Source organism: Engystomops pustulosus, chromosome 1, assembly GCF_040894005.1.
Source record: "Engystomops pustulosus chromosome 1, aEngPut4.maternal, whole genome shotgun sequence".
Classification (NCBI taxonomy): Eukaryota; Metazoa; Chordata; class Amphibia; order Anura; family Leptodactylidae; genus Engystomops; species Engystomops pustulosus.
The window spans coordinates 234,894,984-234,913,725 of NC_092411.1; the positions used below are offsets into that span (position 1 = coordinate 234,894,984).

Here is an 18,742-nt window from a genome sequence, read left to right on the forward strand (position 1 = left end):
AACCTTACTACAGAGGGCAAGTATGTATTCCACTGTATACTCATACATTGGGATGCTGTCTTCTGTTCGTCCTACTCCCCGCTGGAAGTGGGAGGAAGAGTGAACAATGGGGTGCGTTTACCAAAGGCCATGCGCTGGTTTTCTGGCGGACTTTGTACTGTACTTTTTTTTTTTTGGTGCAACCATTTTGCACATGTATTTAAGAAGGGGCCGTGCCACATTTGTGTTGCACACAGCCGTTTTGTTGTGCAGCTCCACAATTCTTCATGCAACAAAAATCTCTGCACTGAAGGGGGAATTCCAGTGCTCGCTTGAACCAAGCACCACATTTATTATGCAAAGTCCAACTGAAATGTTTTGCCCGTCCTATGTTAAAGGTGCACCAAAAAAAAATTGTGGTGCAGTGCAGAGGGCACCAGATTCACTAATTCTGGTGCATTCTGTACCATGTGCAGCTAGCCTGTGTATAGTGCAGACTGCGCTGTTCTTAGTAAATGTGCACCAATGTTCAGGGTGTTTTCCCCCAGTGATGTAACTGTCCTTGCATGCACATTGACATCACTGGCCACCTCCCTGAGCGTATGCTCAGCGGAGGCTAGTGATGGATGTAATATGTTGCACTCATCTCCCATAGGCACCAGTGTCCCCCCCACTGTGCATATATGTAGTTCAGCAGGATTGAAAGCTTTAGCTTTCTGCTTCTTTCTACCCTCTGTTTCTCATTGAATGCAATGTACACTGTGCAGGGGGAGGGAAAAAGGTGCTTCCACCTGCCAGTGTATGTCTATGGATGCAGTCAGCATATGTGCCGGATGCTTTACTGGTGTATTCACTGAGTGTATGAAAAAAATGCCATGTGAATGTAGCCTTATAAATATGACTTTATGGATTAGTTGTCTTCTTTTTTTGCAACATTTTTTATGGCAGCATTTTAACACAAATTGTTATATATTTAGAATATGGCGTAGGAAATCTTATATACCGTATATACTCGTGTATAAGCCGAGTTTTTCAGCACAAAAAATGTGCTGAAAAATGTCCCCTCGGCCTATACACGAGTCTATATAAAAAAAAAATTACCCACTTACAAAAAAATAAACTTAAATACTCACCCTCCGATGTCAGCGCGGCTCCCCGATGTCGGCGCGACTTACCGATGTCCCCGATGTCAGCGCGTCCCGTCTTCTTTCTTCTCCGCGGCTCTTCTTCTTTCTTCTATCTTCCGTCATGGACGCGGCCATGTCTTCTTAGTGGTCGCGCATACTATGACGTCAGCAGTGGCCGCGTCATAGTATGCGCCTGCTAGAAGAAGAGATGGCCGCGTCCATGCCGGAAGATAGAAGAAAGAAGAAGTGCCGCGGAGAAGAAAGAAGACTGGGCACGCTGACATCGGGGACATCGGTAAGTCTCGCCGACATCGGGGAGCCGCGCTGACATCGGAGGGTGAGTATATAAGTTTATTTTTTTTAAGGGCCGTGGGGGCAGGCTGGCTGTATACTACTAGGGGCTTCTGTATACTACTGTGGGCTGCGGTATACTACTGTGGGCTGCGGTATACTACTGTGGGCTGCTGTATACTACTAGGGGCTGCTGTATACTACTGTGGGCTGCTGTATACTACTGTGGGCTGCTGTATACTACTGTGGGCTGCTGTATACTACTGTGGGCTGCTGTATACTACTAGGGGCTGCTGTATACTACTGTGGGCTGCGGTATACTACTGTGGGCTGCGGTATACTACTGTGGGCTGCTGTATACTACTAGGGGCTGCTGTATACTACTGTGGGCTGCTGTATACTACTGTGGGCTGCTGTATACTACTAGGGGCTGCTGTATACTACTAGGGGCTGCTGTATACTACTAGGGGCTGCTGTATACTACTGTGGGCTGCTCTATACTACTAGGGGCTGCTGTATACTACTGTGGGCTGCTGTATACTACTGTGGGCTGCTGTATACTACTGTGGGCTGCTGTATACTACTGTGGGCTGCTGTATACTACTGTGGGCTGCTGTATACTACTGTGGGCTGCTGTATACTACTGTGGGCTGCTGTATACTACTAGGGGCTGCTGTATACTACATGGGGGCTGGCAGGCTGTATACTACTGGGGGCTGGCAGGCTGTATACTACTGGGGGGGTTTGACCAATGCATTTCCCACCCTCGGCTTATACTCGAGTCAGTAGTTTTTTCCAGTTTTTGGTGGTAAAATTAGGGGTCTCGGCTTATACTCGGGTCGGCTTATACTCGAGTATATACAGTAGTTTTTTTTTTTTATCTGTTTTTATTGCCTTATTCAAATGCGGATCCTTGGTATGGATTACTAATCGGAAATAGTTTAGATAATGATAATTTTATACCTAGTAATACTTATATTTTTAATATTATCAATACAGTTAAGTGACATCTAATAAATGTCTTTAGAGAATCTTTTTGTTTAAAACTGCACTATAAACTATTGTTACCACCAGGATTTTACATGGTGGGACTGAAACAAAAGTGGCCTTGCTACCTCAAGTTTCTATTGCTTATGTTATTTTTCAAGCAGTATTCTCTATGACTGTAATGAGCGTGTTTTTTCTATATATTTCCTGAAAGAAGCCTCTTTATTGTATTCATTTATTTTCAAAAGGATAGTCAAAGCAGCGATTACAATGCAGAGCGTGAACCTGCCCTTTAGCTTGCCATTTAATGGAGAATAATACAGAACCAGATGCAGACCTTATTTTCACCCAAGTCGACAGGTTTGGATCTCCATTACATAATACATTAATTAACACTTACTATCCCAGCTTTACCTACAGCGGTTGTACAATCGTTTCCTTGATCACAGTTTCATTTTCTATATTTGCAATTTAAAATTTTTCACTCTACTGTCAAATTACTTAATGAAAATGAATTTCCTGAATCATCAGTGTTTTGGCGACCTTGTCTTCTTCTGGACAGAGTGATATAAAGTTGGGATCCATCAATCTGCATTGAACGTGTGTATAAACACTCACTGCTGCTCTTATGATGAATTAACTTAATGTACTGTGTCTGCTATCTTTGACTATTTAATCATGCTGTGATATTCAGCATATTAAAACTTGCATTTGTATTCAGACATATTTCTATCCAGCTTAAGATATTAATACATATCCAAGATGAAGTTAAGAGTTTCGTCCAAGGACATTGCAGGGATACGGTTTTCTTGTGTGTAACATTGACTGTTTGATTTGACTATAGTACAGTACTTAAACGGCCACTGATGTACAATGAGCCAAAAATACCAACATGTCATATATTTTACAGTTTAAGTAAAAAAAATATGATGCGGTGTTTATTGAAGATGACTGTTGACAGGAAATAGTTTGGACTTCTGAAAAAAGAAAAGGGTGACATCTGACACACACTTTTTACACCTGGTATAAACCTGCTGGCCATTGGGAAAGGAAAATTATGGAGGATTTCAGCACCTTAAAGAAACTTCCATCAAAATCAAACATGATAAAGCAGGGACACTTACTGATAGATCCAGGCACCGTGACTGTGGTAATCTTTTTATGTTTGTTATCCATGGCCTCCTTCCTTCTAAAATTAATTTTTAATATTAGACTGATGAGCTTGAAGTGCTCTTGTAGCTTTACAGGCTGATACACTGTGCAGGAGCACTCCCCCCCCCCTCACAGTATGAGATAATTGCAGGCACAGGGAAGGTTGCAGAGGGGAGGGGGAAATGTGCTCTTACACAGTGCAATACTCTGTGAAGACCAAGCACAGAGGTATTGCCCCCCAGTTATGAGTAAGTGTCCCTGGTTTATCATGCCTGATTTTTATGGTACATTACATTTAAAGCCTTCAAGCTTTATTAATCCATAAGAAGTTTTTTAATAAAAAGCTCATATATCCAACAAACTAGGCAGGATAGAAGTCACACTTGGCATAGTTAGGCAACACGTTCGTCAAAATATGTTGCATGTCTATGCCAAGTGCAACTTTTATGTCTTAAGGCGTGTTAGCCATCTGAGAGTTCTATATAGACAGAAACTCCTTTTGGATTCTTAAAGCTTGAAAGTTTTAAAGATACTGGATTCCTCCATATGTGTCCTTGCTTGTTCACTTTACTAGTCTAGACCCATGTAATAGTCCCAAGAATGAGTGTCTTCACCACTTAAAAGTCACATTGAGACAACATCAAAAGTCACCAAGCCGCTAAATCTGTTATGGCAAGCTAATGGCATTTTTTTCATATTTATTGGTTGACTGTATCATTGACACAAGTAATAACTGCAGTATTCCATTTCTTTTCAGTAATATTCTAGGTGTTATTTTACAGGCTGGGTATCAGATCACACAACAAAGACTTCCAATTGCAGTAAATGGATTTCTTACATATCGCCATCAAGTTGGAACATCGTGGAATCAGATGGTAACAAAATGTGTTCGGATCAAGCAGGTCCAGCTGGAGCAGGACAGTGGCAAGAGCTTGCACGATGATACAATGCACCAGACACTTATTGACTTGAATAGAGCTGGTAAGCACATGCTGCTGAGTATGAACCTGTATGAATTTACACAGTATGAGTTGTGTACATTTTTCAGTGGGATAGCACTTCTAGTTTACGTTTTCTGGCTTCGTCAGCTGCTAATTATTCACTGTTTCTTTCGGCACCTATCTCTGCCTCCTTCCTCCCTTCACCTACCAGAGTATCGGTGACAGCCGACAGAGCCAGAAGGGCTTCTGTAACGTACACATGAACCCTGGAGGCTCATTTGCATATTTTTAAAATTCCTTTCTCTCAAAAAACAAGCAATTAACAGCTAACGAAGAATATGCCCTTTTTCAGGGTGTACGTGCCAGTGTTTAAATAAACCTGAGTTAAAACCACTAAATGCATGTGGTTAGCAATATTGTAGGAAGAAATGGTAGCAGGAAGTCCTTAAAATTCTTAAATTCTTTATTACACTCTTTGTAAAAAAAAACATTACATAATGTTTTTACTAAGATTGTAATGAAGAATTTACCTTTTTACCTCTTAGTAGGTCTGACAGGTTGTGTGTGCTGGCTGGGGGAACATTAACTTTTTTGCACACCAGGACGTACTATTACGTCCTGGTGCTGCTGGGAGTTGTATGGACCGATCGCAGCAGTCAACCTGTAAAGTGCCATGGCCAAATCCGTCAACTGTCGATGGACAGCGCCATCTTGGATGGCTGATCGCCGCCCCTTGTGACATCATTGGAGGGTGGCGAACGGTTTCCTCCAGTGGCCTCCTGATTGCTGGCTATTAGAGATCATCAGTAAAATTGGTATATAGCAATTTTACTGATGATATAGTATGAGCAATCAGACCTTGCAGCTCTAGAGGGTCTGAAATAATAGTAAAATAAAAATGTAAAAAATATTAATTTTAAAAAAATAAATAAAAGTTCCAATCACCTCCAATTCTCTAGAACACATATACAAATAAATAAAATGAAAAACCATAAATATGTATCACCAAGTCCCAAAATGCCAGTTCTATAAAAATATATAAATATTAATGATTAAAGGAAACCTACCATTTAGAATGGCAGGGGTAAGCTGTAAGTAAGAGCAGAAGAGGCTTCGGAGCTGCGTGCGCACGGTCGCGCGCAGCGCCGAAGCCCCTTCTACTCTAAAGTTTAAAAAGTGTTAAAACCGCAATACCGCGGTTTATAACACTAACGAAAGTAAGTACCGGCACCAGCTTACCCCTACCATTCTAAATGGTAGGTTTCCTTTAAGGGGTAAAGGACTGAGTCCTTTAAGGTTTAAGACTGGCACATTATGCACACTTTTCAAGTTTTAGTGTGGAGACTAAATTCCCATGAAGCCTTGCACAGAAGGTTCTGTGTAGACAGCTCCCCCTCCTACTTAGGTCTCACAGTGCAACCCAGTCAATAAAGAAATGACTGCACAGCCAACAAACTGTAGCATAATAAAGCTCTTCTTGTCCCCCTTCACACTCATCTCCTGTGTGGTTTCTGTCTCTGTATGTTGCCACATTATTATCACTCCACTCTATCAGCAGTTCATTTTCCCTCGGTACACGTTGATGATAGACAACCTGGGAAGTAGCTCATTTTAGCGCCTCCCCTTCTCCTAGCCCTGCTGCATGATGAATCTGTAGCTTATAATTCGGAAGGAGCTGGCTGATTCCTCTGACCCTCTTCTACCCCTTCCAACTTCATGTGTTTGAAGCCGGGGAAAGATTTATCAGATGTGTATGAGAGCAGAAGCAATCAAGCAGAGCTCAGCTTTCATTTTCCCACATCTGTTTATAAAATTAAAGCTGATCTCTGATTACATGGGCAACTAGAACAGTTTTACCTCAGACACTGGAGGAGATCTACTAATCTGTCTATGACATCACATTTATAAAGGGTTTTAGGTGGTTTTCTGGCTCTCCTATGACTAGCTCGACAAAAGGGGTGTGATCTGTGAAAAGGGGGCATGGCCTCACACAAAAAAGGTCAGTATGGCAAAAATAGTGCTGACCCGTAAGAATTTTGTCGACTAAACAGTCTTATACTAGGACAGATTTATCATCCAGCAGTGGACACTTATAGTTGAGTCCAGTGGTGGCGAACCTATGGCACGGGTCCAGAGGTGGCACTCGGAGCCCTTTCTCTGGGCACCCAAGCCATCACCAGAGAGGACTCCAGGTATCTTCCTACAGTCCCAGACCACCCAAGAGTGGCTGTGCACAGAGCTATTTTAAAGTGACAGGACTACCTGGGACTACTGGAGGAGCGGGAAGGTTATCATGGATTATCATTGTAGCTCCTGCTCCGGTCCTGACAATTCTTCCTGTTTGTGGAACCCCGGAGAGAAGCTACAATGATCATCCAAATTTCTTAGAAGAGAAGGGAGTATAAATCACAAATTAAATTTCTGTGTTGGCACTTTGAGATAAATAAGTAGGTCTTGGTTGTAGTTTGGGCACTCTGTCTCTAAAAGGTTCGCCATCACTGGTCTAGTCTAACTCTGCACTGTCTAACCTTAGGACACGTTTTATAAATCTGCCCCACTGTGTGCAAGAAATTGCAATTATATTACTGCTTCTACGCTAAAAAAAACTTCCATAGAAGTCCTGATAAATCTCTCCCAAGGAATCTAACATAATAGGAAGTGGCAAAATCGGGGGGCCTTGAGTGGTCTGCCAGCCCAGCAGGGATTTTCACAGAATGGACACAGAAGACACACATTTGCCCTTTATGCACATTAGATTACTTTCAACCAGACAGTTGTTCACCCAACATCTATTTTATATGTTGCTGCATTCACATGCACTATAGACTCGGCCTATAGCAGGCAGCTGAGTTCTTAGATCTCTCACTGGAAGAGAGTGAGAAGGCTTATACAATTCAAATAGGAAATGTGGCTAAGAACCAGTTCACACCTTACTTTTTTCTCAATTTTTTTTTTTTGCATCACTCACTATGAACGAAAACTTAGGGTTGCTGAACAGACAGAACTGGTGCAAGTTCTGTATTATGCCTTAACTCTGTGCAGTCTCTATACCTCAATAGAGCGTCAATAGAGCGAAGTGGGAACCCTCTCTACCCTGTGTTCTCAGCTGGATTTAATTTCTATTGGGAGGGGGGCAAGATTATTATAGGTTTCCATTAACAACATTTTTTTTTTGATAATTAGTTTTACACTTGCAGTAAAAGTCCTCCTTATCTCTGCTTGGTACAACATGTTTTAGTAATTGAGAAACAGGAGAAAGCTGCTACGTTCAATAAAATGCAGCTTAGCCACATTAAATCCAAACTGAGATACCAGGATTACTATTTCCAGTATTGCAGAACTGCTGTGTTTTATGGTGTCAATATAATGTACTGGAGTATGAAGGATCTGCAGTACAGCATGGCCTCTTATTAATTCTGCATGTTAGCGAATAGCAGAATTATTCTCCCATCGCCTCCTCTCACCCTGCAACCAGGAAAATTACAGGTTTGCTTGGCTTATAAGCTTATCCTACAGAGAAGACTGGGGTACTAAGATTCTCTGCAGCTTTGCTGACAGTGTTAATGGCAAACGTGTTGTTTTATATCGGAGCTCATGACTTCTTAATATAGTGGATATTTGAGTCTTGCTCATCGTTTTATGTTCATTTTTAACATTCACATTACCCTTCTGCACTGCTCCTGAGATAAACCCTGTATTATGCTCCAGAGCTGCATTCAGCCAGTTGCTATTTGTTACCATTACAGGCAGTCACCGGGTTACATACAAAACAGGGTCTGTAGGTTTGTTCTTAAGTTGAATTTGTATGTAAGTCGGAACTGTATATTTTATCATTGTAATCCCAGCCAGAACTTTTTTGGTCTCTGTGACAATTGGATTTTAAAAATGTTGTCATAAGAATGAATATTAACACTAAAGCTTCATTACAGACACATTTGACAACTGTTATAGCTGATTATTGTAGCCTAGGACTAAAGTACAATAAATTACCAATATCCAGGGGTCCGTTTGTAACTAGGGGTTGTATGTAAGTCGAGTGTTCTTAAGTAGGGGACCCCCTGTACTTTTGTTTGTGATGCATAAAATGTATATGACTATGTTCACACACATTTTCTGCTGATTACCAGCAAAACAAGTGGTGTTCTTTCACAATCCTAAGTGATTAGGTCTAAACACATCTGCTATCGGGGAAAACAATTAGAACTGTGTGAACACATCCGAAGAAAGGCACATTTTCTTTTTTTGCAAGTCCTTTTGCTAGAATGCAAATGAAACATACTTATTCATCTTGGAATATGGGTGACTTCATCTCTGCAGCCTACAGATGAAATTTGTGGTCCCTTTGCTTGCTTTGAGTTTCCACATTAAGGTGATGGCTCCAAAAGTTTAGCCTAAGGCTGCATTCACACAAATTAATGGGGGGAACATATGTTCGGCCGCAAGCTTGCGTCCCCATAGATGTCCCCCATAGACAGCAATGGGCTCACAATGTAGTACAGTGCCACACTTACCGCTCCATTCACAAGGAAAATATAGGACATGCCCTATCTTTCTCCAAATGCACAGCCATGTATCTCTATGTATCTCCAGCGTGCTGGATGTGTGCCCAGCCATAGCGTAGTTCATATAAATTCAGTCTAACACTTTGTAGCTTGTACTAGGATGCATCATTTTGGAAGTATGTGATTTATATTCATTAGAGTGTTTGTGTCTTTTGTGTCAGGCATTGGACTTATGGAAATTGTAATGGAACCTGATATGACCTGTGGAGAAGAAGCTGCGGCAGCTGTACGGGAACTTCAACTAATTTTGCAGGCCCTTGGAACAAGCCATGCAAACATGTCAGGTACAGTACTCTGGAGATGACACAATGCTCCACCATACCAGTGTAATATATGGCAAAATAAATTGTCTAAGGCTACATGTACACTGCAAATAGTTTTATACCGGTGCAAACAACAGTCCTGTGGTCCCTCCAGTGTGACATTGTGTGTGTGTGTGTGGGGGGGGGGTGCTGTTACGTGCATGCATTTCCATTATTTATGTCTCTCTACTGTCTGAGGGACAGTGCCAGGCTCTGGCTTTAACCTAGGGAAATCCAAGTGCAAATAATAATAAAATGGCAGTGTTTGTTTTTCTGTTCACATAAGAAGCTTGCTCTAGTAGTTCAAAGATTTACACATAGATGCAAGTAGAGGATATCATGAATCAGTAACTTTTTAATATATTTTTCCAATAAATAAGTACAGAGAATAAGAAGCTTTATTTACTTTTATGTAAAAAATAAGTCAGCATGCATCCTTTTTGTGATGGACACCTGTAAACCTTCAGATTGGAAAGTTGTTTGAACTTTGCAAATTATGCACAGGATAAGGCATGACAAGCAGATCGGTGGGACTGTGTTCTCACAAGTGCATAGAGCCACAGGACCAGAAGTGTAGTGAAGTAGTGGAGTGTCTGATATTTCCCAGCATCTCTGTCATTTCCATTCACTGTCTAATTCAGGGCACATCCATTATCGGTCTGAGGGCTGCATTGTCTGTCTGCTTAATCTCAGGGGGCCGCACTAGTTGCTGGCACAATAGATGTACCAACAACCACACTACAGCACACATGCACCACCTCAAACCCAATTAATGCATTTGTACAATAACTAATGCAGACCTCCTAATAATGGAGACCCCAGAGCAGGCATATAATGCTCGAGTCTCCCAGAGCAGACTAGTAATGCTGGAGACTCTCGGAGCAGACTAGTAATGCTGGAGACTCCCGGAGCAGACTAGTAATGCTGGAGACTCCCGGAGCAGACTAGTAATGCTGGAGACTCCCGGAGCAGACTAGTAATGCTGGAGACTCTCGGAGCAGACTAGTAATGCTGGAGACTCTCGGAGCAGACTAGTAATGCTGGAGACTCTCGGAGCAGACTAGTAATGCTGGAGACTCTCGGAGCAGACTAGTAATGCTGGAGACTCTCGGAGCAGACTAGTAATGCTGGAGACTCTCGGAGCAGACTAGTAATGCTGGAGACTCTCGGAGCAGACTAGTAATGCTGGAGACTCTCGGAGCAGACTAGTAATGCTGGAGACTCTCGGGGCAGACTAGTAATGCTGGAGACTCTCGGAGCAGACAAGTAATGCTGGAGACTCTCGGAGCAGACTAGTAATGCTGGAGACTCTCGGAGCAGACTAGTAATGCTGGAGACTCTCGGAGCAGACTAGTAATGCTGGAGACTCTCGGAGCAGACTAGTAATGCTGGAGACTCTCGGAGCAGACTAGTAATGCTGGAGACTCTCGGGGGCAGACTAGTAGTCCTGGAGACTCCCAGAGCAGTCGATTAATGCTAGAGACCCCCTTTTTTCAAGAGCAGACTACTGATACTGGGGACCCTTAAAGGAGACCTATAATACCTCACATTTAAGAAGCCAGGGACACTTAAAGGAGATAAACCTGGGGAACAGAGGGAAGAGGTCCTTACTATGTATTCCAATCCATGCCTTGCTGCTCTTTCCACTTCCTCTGACTACAGACAGCATTTCACAAGAGGGAGGGGGAAGTTCTTACACTGCAGTCAGACCCAGCACACAAACACTGTACAGGCAATGTTGATGGGGCTGTCAGTGCATCAAAGCCTCAATGTAAGCAGCTTTGGTGAAGAGGACGTGCAGCAGGTAATAAATGTGAATAACTGGCTGGCTGCACCCAGAAGCCCTGATAGACCCCCCTACTGGGCCTTGGCTGCCTCTTATTCATACCTATTATCTGCTGTACGGTCACAGCATTTCACCCCATTTGCAAACTACGGGCTGCTGGTTATGCACCCCTGGTCTTTATTAACGTGTGAGACAGCTGAGCTTTGTGATTAGCAATATGCTATTTAATAAAGCGGTAGGATGTGTACAATGCCCGTACACTCATCAGTGAGAACGAGGCGCCATTCTTGTGACCAGTGGGATTCCCGGCATGGGGACCCTCACCAACAGCTTGTTATCCCTTATCCTGTAGATAGATGACAAATTGCTAAGTTAGAGAGAATCCGGACCAGGAGACCCTCCTTTCTCCTATCTCTAATAGCTAGAAATATGTTCCAGTGTTCATCTTTATTCGATTTACTTATTATAAGTACCGTATATACCCGAGTATAAGCCGAGGCCCCTAATTTTACCACAAAAACCTGGTAAAACCTATATTTTATTTTTTACTCGAGTATAAACCGAGTTTGGATTTTCAGCAAATTTTTTTGTGCTGAAAAACTAGGCTTATACTCAAGTATATACGGTAATTTCTTTGTCCTTCTGTCTGTAAATATCTTGTTCTTTGCTAACGACAAAATATAGAGCTGCATGGAAATGGCGTTGCATATGATCCAGATGTACTGACTTGTAGCTACATTCAATTTATCTAGTACATGATGAAATCAGACTCGGTGCACATTATCTGTATTTTCTCTTCTCCTATGGGACTCCTGCAGATTCTTTTACAGCTTTCATTTTTGTGAGTGACTAGCCCAGTACATAATTGGTTACTATGTAGTGAAGCTCCATCATTGCATCTTTCCCCATTTTCACATGTCGTGTTTGTCATATTTAATTTACAAATCTAGAGTTACATTGACAGCGAGGCCATTAAACTGTCTTAGAAGCCCGGCACTTTCTACCCACTGTAATGTACAGTGATGCTTTTTTTTATATTTTATGTAAATTACCCATAAACAGTGAATATTAAATACAATCTCAAAATCATAAGTAGCTTTTACATTACTTTAACTTTCGGTAGACTGCTGCATCCTATGATCTACCTTTTGGTTTCTGATATATTGGGGATCGTGCGCCAAATAATAGCCTCACCGACCCTTTGGGCCATCAAGAGGCCAGAGCCTATCCAGTATCCGGTGTGTGTGGCTGTGCATCATTTATTTCTACATCAGCTCCACCACTGGTCGCGCCCAATCCCCGCCCAGCGGGGCACCCCTTCACGACCCTCCACGACCCCCTGGCATAGAGATGGCTGAAAGCCGAAAATAATTGCAAGTACTAGCAATAGGCTTGCATTTGCGATTATTTCAGGGCTTCTGCGCCAATGTTCTGGCGCAGAAGCCCTGATAAATACCCACAGTTGTGTCTAGATAGAGAATGCAAGAAGGGATACATTAGACTTATACAAAGGATTTCAAAGTTATTTTCAATCTGTGGGTGAAATGTAGGGGATGATCCTTTGTTTCTGTACCGGCCCCCTTAAACCCCCTTAGATATAAAGAACAGGTATACCTTGCACCAGTGTAATGGCAGGTCATGTATATGTGCTGTCACTCCATTGTGGTAGATGAAATATATGTAGAAGGACAAACACTAATATTATGCACCATAAAAGCTATAGTTCATATTTTTAGTCACTTGATAATTGTATAGTTTTTTTTATGTATGAGATAACTTACTTGTATATATTGATCCATGTTTAGAAGCTCACATATCATATTGCTACTAGCTGTAGATCCCTGCTTCGCCCGGGATAGGAAATAACTGCTCTTACATATAACAAAATAAAATGTGTTAACATAAATATTTTGTATATATCTCTCTCTCTTTGACTGTCTCTCTGATCCTCTCTTTCAGTGACTGTCTCTGACCATCTCTATCAGTGACTGTAATTGACAGTCTCTGTATGTGACCTTCTCAGTCCTTGACCATCTCTTTTTGAGTGACGATCTCTGGCCGTCTCTTTCAGTCAGTGTCTCTGGCCGTCTCTTTCAGTCAGTGTCTCTGGCCGTCTCTTTCAGTCAGTGTCTCTGGCCGTCTCTTTCAGTCAGTGTCTCTGGCCGTCTCTTTCAGTCAGTGTCTCTGGCCGTCTCTTTCAGTCACTGTCTCTGGCCGTCTCTTTCAGTCACTGTCTCTGGCCGTCTCTTTCAGTCACTGTCTCTGGCCGTCTCTTTCAGTCACTGTCTCTGGCCGTCTCTTTCAGTCACTGTCTCTGGCCGTCTCTTTCAGTCACTGTCTCTGGCCGTCTCAGTGCAGATTCCTTTAGCGGACATATGTACGTCTGTACATACAAACGTACATACTTAGCTTTATATATTAGATTTACTTTTTAGCAAGTGCATCTCATACACAACATACTTGCAGTCTCATTATTATCTTCACTCATTCACTTGATATCTGTACTTTAAACAAGGATATGACCGTTCACGCAGGCGTAATAAAGATGGAAGCCGTGGTGCCGCCATTACACATGGCGTTCATCTGCGTGTCGGTCACAGTTGACTTCCCTTAAAATTGGCCATGCAGGTATTTGGATAGTATCATAGTATCATAGTATATAAGGCTGGAAGGAGACGCAAGTCCATCAAGTCCAACCTTCAAGAATTAAATAAATGTTTTATCCCCATAACCCGTGATATTTTTTCTCTCCAGAAAGTCATCCAGGCCTCTCTTGAACATGTACATAGAGTCGGCCATAACAACCTCCTGCGGCAGAGAGTTCCACAGTCTCACTGCTCTTACAGTAAAGAACCTTTGTCTATGGTGATGGTAAAATCGCCTCTCCTCTAGGCGTAGAGGATGCCCCCTTGTCCTGGTCACAGGCCTAGGTATAAAAAGATCTTTGGAGAGATCCTTGTACTGTCCGTTCAGGTATTTGTACATTGTAATGAGGTCTCCCCTCAGTCGTCTTTTTTCTAAACTGAATAATCCCAAATTTTGTAATCTGTCAGTGTATTCTAATCCCCCCATTCCCCTAATAATCCTGGTTGCTCTCCTCTGCACCCGTTCCAGCTCTATTATATCCTTTTTATACACTGGTGCCCAAAACTGTACACAATATTCCATGTGTGGTCTGACCAGGGATTTGTATAAGGGCAGAACTATGTCTTTATCATGAGAATCTATTCCTCTCTTGATACATCCCATTATTTTATTTGCTTTAGCAGCAGCCGCCTGGCTCTGGTCACTAAAATTAAGTTTACCATCCACCAATACGCCCAAGTCCTTTTCAGCTTCAGTTTTACTTAGTAATTGACCGTTTAGAACATAATTATACTTTTTGTTTCCATGGCCCAAGTGCATAACTTTACATTTATCTACATTAAACCTCATCAACCATTTCTCTGCCCACTCCTCAAGTTTCCACAAATCCCTCTGTAATGCTAAACTATCGACCTCAGTATTTATTACTTTACACAGCTTAGTATCATCTGCAAATATTGAAACTTGACTGTGTAAACCCACTACAAGGTCATTAATAAAAATATTAAAAAGAAGTGGCCCCAATACTGACCCCTGTGGCACTCCACTGGTAACATCAACCCAATCTGAGAATGTGCCATTAATGACCACCCTCTGTTTTCTATCACTAAGCCAATTACTTACCCAGATACACAGATTTTCTCCTATTCCCAGCAGTCTCATTTTATATACCAACCTTTTATGTGGCACGGTGTCAAATGCCTTTGAGAAGTCCAGATATACAACATCCACAGCGTCCCCCAGATCCAGTCTTGAACTTACCTCCTCGTAGAAACCAATCAGATTAGTCTGACAGGACCGATCTCTCATAAACCCATGCTGACGCTGGGTTATAAGGTTGTGCACAGTGAGATACTCCAGGATAGCATCTCTAATAAACCCCTCAAATATTTTCCCCACCACAGCAGTTAGACTTACAGGTCTGTAGTTTCCAGGATCGCTATTTGATCCTTTTTTGTATATTGGTACCACATTTGCTATGCGCCATTCCTGTGGAACATAACCAGTCCTCAGTGAATCTTCAAATATTAAAAATAACGGTCTATCACCGTACATAATTCATGCAGAACCCGGGGGTGTATGCCATCTGGCCCCGGTGATTTATGTATCTTAGTGGTTGCGAGGCGGCGCCGTACCTCTTCCTGGGTTAAACTGTTGACATTATAAAAAGAATTAACATTATTCCTCATTGTGTCTTCCACCAGGGGATTTTCCTGGGTAAAGACAGTTGAGAAGGCGACATTCAGTAGATTGGCCCTTTCCTCGTCTCCTTCCACCATGACCCCCATGTTATTTCTAAGGGGACCCACACTCTCTGTTTTTAGTTTCTTATCATTTATATACTTGAAAAATAATTTGGGATTATTTTTGCTCTCCCTGGCAATATTTCTCTCAGTCTCTATTTTTGCGGCCTTTATCTGCTTTTTACAGGATTTATTTTTCTCTCTATAATGCTGTAATGCCTCATCGCTACCTTCACGTTTTAGCACCTTAAACGCTTTATCTTTCTCGCTTATTGCTTTCCTTACAAGACTAGTTAGCCACATAGGGTTTTTCTTGTTCCTTTTATGCTTTTTCCCATAAGGTATGTGTTTCTCACAGGACTTTTTCAGAATATATGAGAAAAAGTCCCATTTTTGGGGGGGGCTTTTGTCCTTGAGAGCATTATCCCAGTCTATGCCTTTAAGGTCTTCCCTTAGTTGCTGAAAATTTGCCCTCCTGAAGTTTAGAGTGTTGGTTGCCCCTTCACTAACGCTCTTAGTAAAGCGTAATACAAAATCAATGATATTATGATCACTATTCCCCAGGTTCCCCCCAACCTGTAGTTTTGATATCCTATCAGGTCTGTTGGTAAGGATAAGGTCCAGCAGTGCCCCCCCTCTTGTTGGCTCCAGGACTAGTTGCGACAGGTAATTGTCTTTTGTTGTTGACAAGAACCTGCTACCTTTGAAGGACCTGCAGGTTTCTGCCCCCCAGTCAATATCTGGGTAATTGAAGTCCCCCATGATAAGTACTTCACCATGCTTTGAAGCCGCATCCATTTCACTTATCAGCATTTCCTCTGCTGCCTCCATTATATTTGGAGCCTTATAACAAACCCCTAGTAATATTTTATTTTTATTTTTCCCTCCTCTTATCTCCACCCATAGGGACTCCACATTTGCGTTACTGATGTCATCTCGCAGGACGGGCTTGAGGCAAGAATTCACATATAAACAAACCCCTCCCCCTTTTTTATTTATACGATCCTTTCTAAAAAGACTATAACCATCTATAGTAACAGCCCAGTCATAGCTACTGTCCAGCCATGTCTCGCTGATACCCACTATATCATATTTCCGTTCCAACATCAAGAGTTCCAGTTCCTCCATTTTGTTTGTGAGGCTTCTGGCATTTGTGTACATACACTTTATATGGTTTTCCCTGTCCGTATTCCTTTTGTCCTTATTCCCCAATCTCATTCCAGCCCCCCTTCCTCCCCCATGGACTATGACCCTTCCCAGCTCTCTATGTACACCGTCTATTTGCCCTGCACAAGTGTAATTGCCCTCCCCCCAGGTCTCTAGTTTAAACACTCCTCCAACCTTCTAGCCATTTTTTCCCCTAAAACAGCGGCCCCCTCCCCATTGAGGTGCAGCCCATCCCTACTGTAGAGCCTGTAGCCCACAGAAAAGTCATCCCAGTTCTCCATGAACCCAAACCCCTCCTTCCTACACCAACTTTTGAGCCACTTATTTACCTCCTTGATCTCCCGCTGCCTTTCTGGTGTGGCACGTGGTACAGGCAGTATTTCGGAGAAAATTACCTTTGAGGTCCTTGCCCTGAGCTTATGGCCTAAATCTCTGAAATCATTTTTAAGGACCTTCCACCTACCTGTTACTTTGTCATTAGTGCCAATGTGGACCATAACCGCTGGTTCCTCACCAGCCCCTCCCAGTAATCCGTCAACCCGATCCGCAACATGCCGAACCCGAGCACCCGGCAAACAACACACTGTTCGGTATGCACGGTCTTTGTGACAGATTGCCCTGTGTGTTCCCCTAATAATGGAATCTCCCACTACCAGCACCTGTCTGACCTTGCCTGTGCTCCCATTACCCTTCTTACTGGAGCAGACATTCCCCTGGTTGCTAGCGGCCATGTCTTTCTGCAGCATTGCTACCCCAGAGCTGATATCCCCCTCATCCGCCAGCCTGGCAAACTTATTGGGGTGCACCAGATCAGGACTAGACTCTCTACAACTCTTCCCTCTACCCCGCCTTCTACATGTTACCCAACTAGCTGCCCCCTCACTCTGCACCTCCATACTTCCCTCCCCACAACCATCTTCCCCAGAGAGTTTGTGCTCCAGGAGCAGCAAACTTCGTTCCATATTATCAATTGCCCGCAGCCTTGAAACTTGCTCATTTAGATCCAGAATCTGGGCTTCCAGATGAGCAATTTTCACACACCCCACACAGCAGTATTCCCCCTCGAACGGCTGTTCAAGGAAAGCATACATGGCACAGGATGTACACCGTGTAGCAATGCCACTTATGGAGTCCATTATTCTAATGGGGATTACAATATAAATATGCACAGAAAGAATTTACAGTCAAAGTAACACAAAACACAGGAGTTACCTACTAAAGCCCCTCAAACTTAAGTCCCTTAAACCTAAGTCACACTTATGACACTGCACACACTTCAGATCAATGCACACTCGCTGCCAAGCTCATACACTCGCTTTGCTAATGCTTTTTTTTAAAGTTATCGGCCACAAAAATCTGCAGAGCTCACAGAGCATATCCCAACACCAGTCATCCCTGAGGAAGCCACTATATGTGGTGGTACGCATGGGGCAGCCCCATCTTCTTATACTGTTCGCTTGTCCAGCTTCCAGCTAGGTATTATTAGCTCTCATAGATATATGTATGTTTGTTGGTGTTAGTCGGACCTGCTAAGTATCAGATAGTTGTATTTGTGCTTTGCTTTTTAGGAATGTGTTATTTCCTTGATATCTGTGAATTATTGCAAATTTATATTTTTTGCTTTTTTTTATTATTGTGTAATTTAAGCATAGATTTAAATTTGAATATGGGATTATATTTTCCTTAGCAACTACATATCAGTAACTTATATTTCATTATATGCTTACTTTATCGGGTTGTGACAGTGTATAGTCTGTGGGGCTGTATTGCGTGACTGATTAAGCATTTATGGGTGCTTTAGTCTCTTATTGATTGCCTTTTGTGTATATGCTTCCCCTTTTTAATTGTTTTCCAATTGTTTTGTGGTGTTTTTTCATTCATGTATTCATTTATGAATTATTAAAAATTGCAATATTCCATCCATCATGATAGATGAACATTGTATTCTGGTTCTCTATAGAAGCTTCAGTTACAATGTTGTCTGTAAATTAATAGTAAAATAGTTTTTTTTGGTTTTTTGCTGTTTAGGGATACATTTTTAACGTAATGTACTGTGAAAATGCAAAAAAATCCAAATACGATGAAATTATTGACAATTACAATTATGTTGTTTTCTAATG

General features: G+C 42.2%; 1 protein-coding gene across 2 annotated transcripts in view; it reads left to right on the plus strand.

Moving 5' to 3' along the window:
• GATB (glutamyl-tRNA amidotransferase subunit B) overlaps positions 1 to 18,742 on the plus strand; it is an 87,111-nt gene that overhangs the window by 38,148 nt on the left and 30,221 nt on the right. For both annotated transcript variants that reach the window (XM_072121367.1, XM_072121358.1), the window contains 2 exons: positions 4,319 to 4,517; positions 9,201 to 9,323. In XM_072121367.1, the coding sequence (XP_071977468.1) occupies positions 4,319 to 4,517; positions 9,201 to 9,323 (322 nt within the window). The remainder of the gene's footprint in view (positions 1 to 4,318; positions 4,518 to 9,200; positions 9,324 to 18,742) is intronic.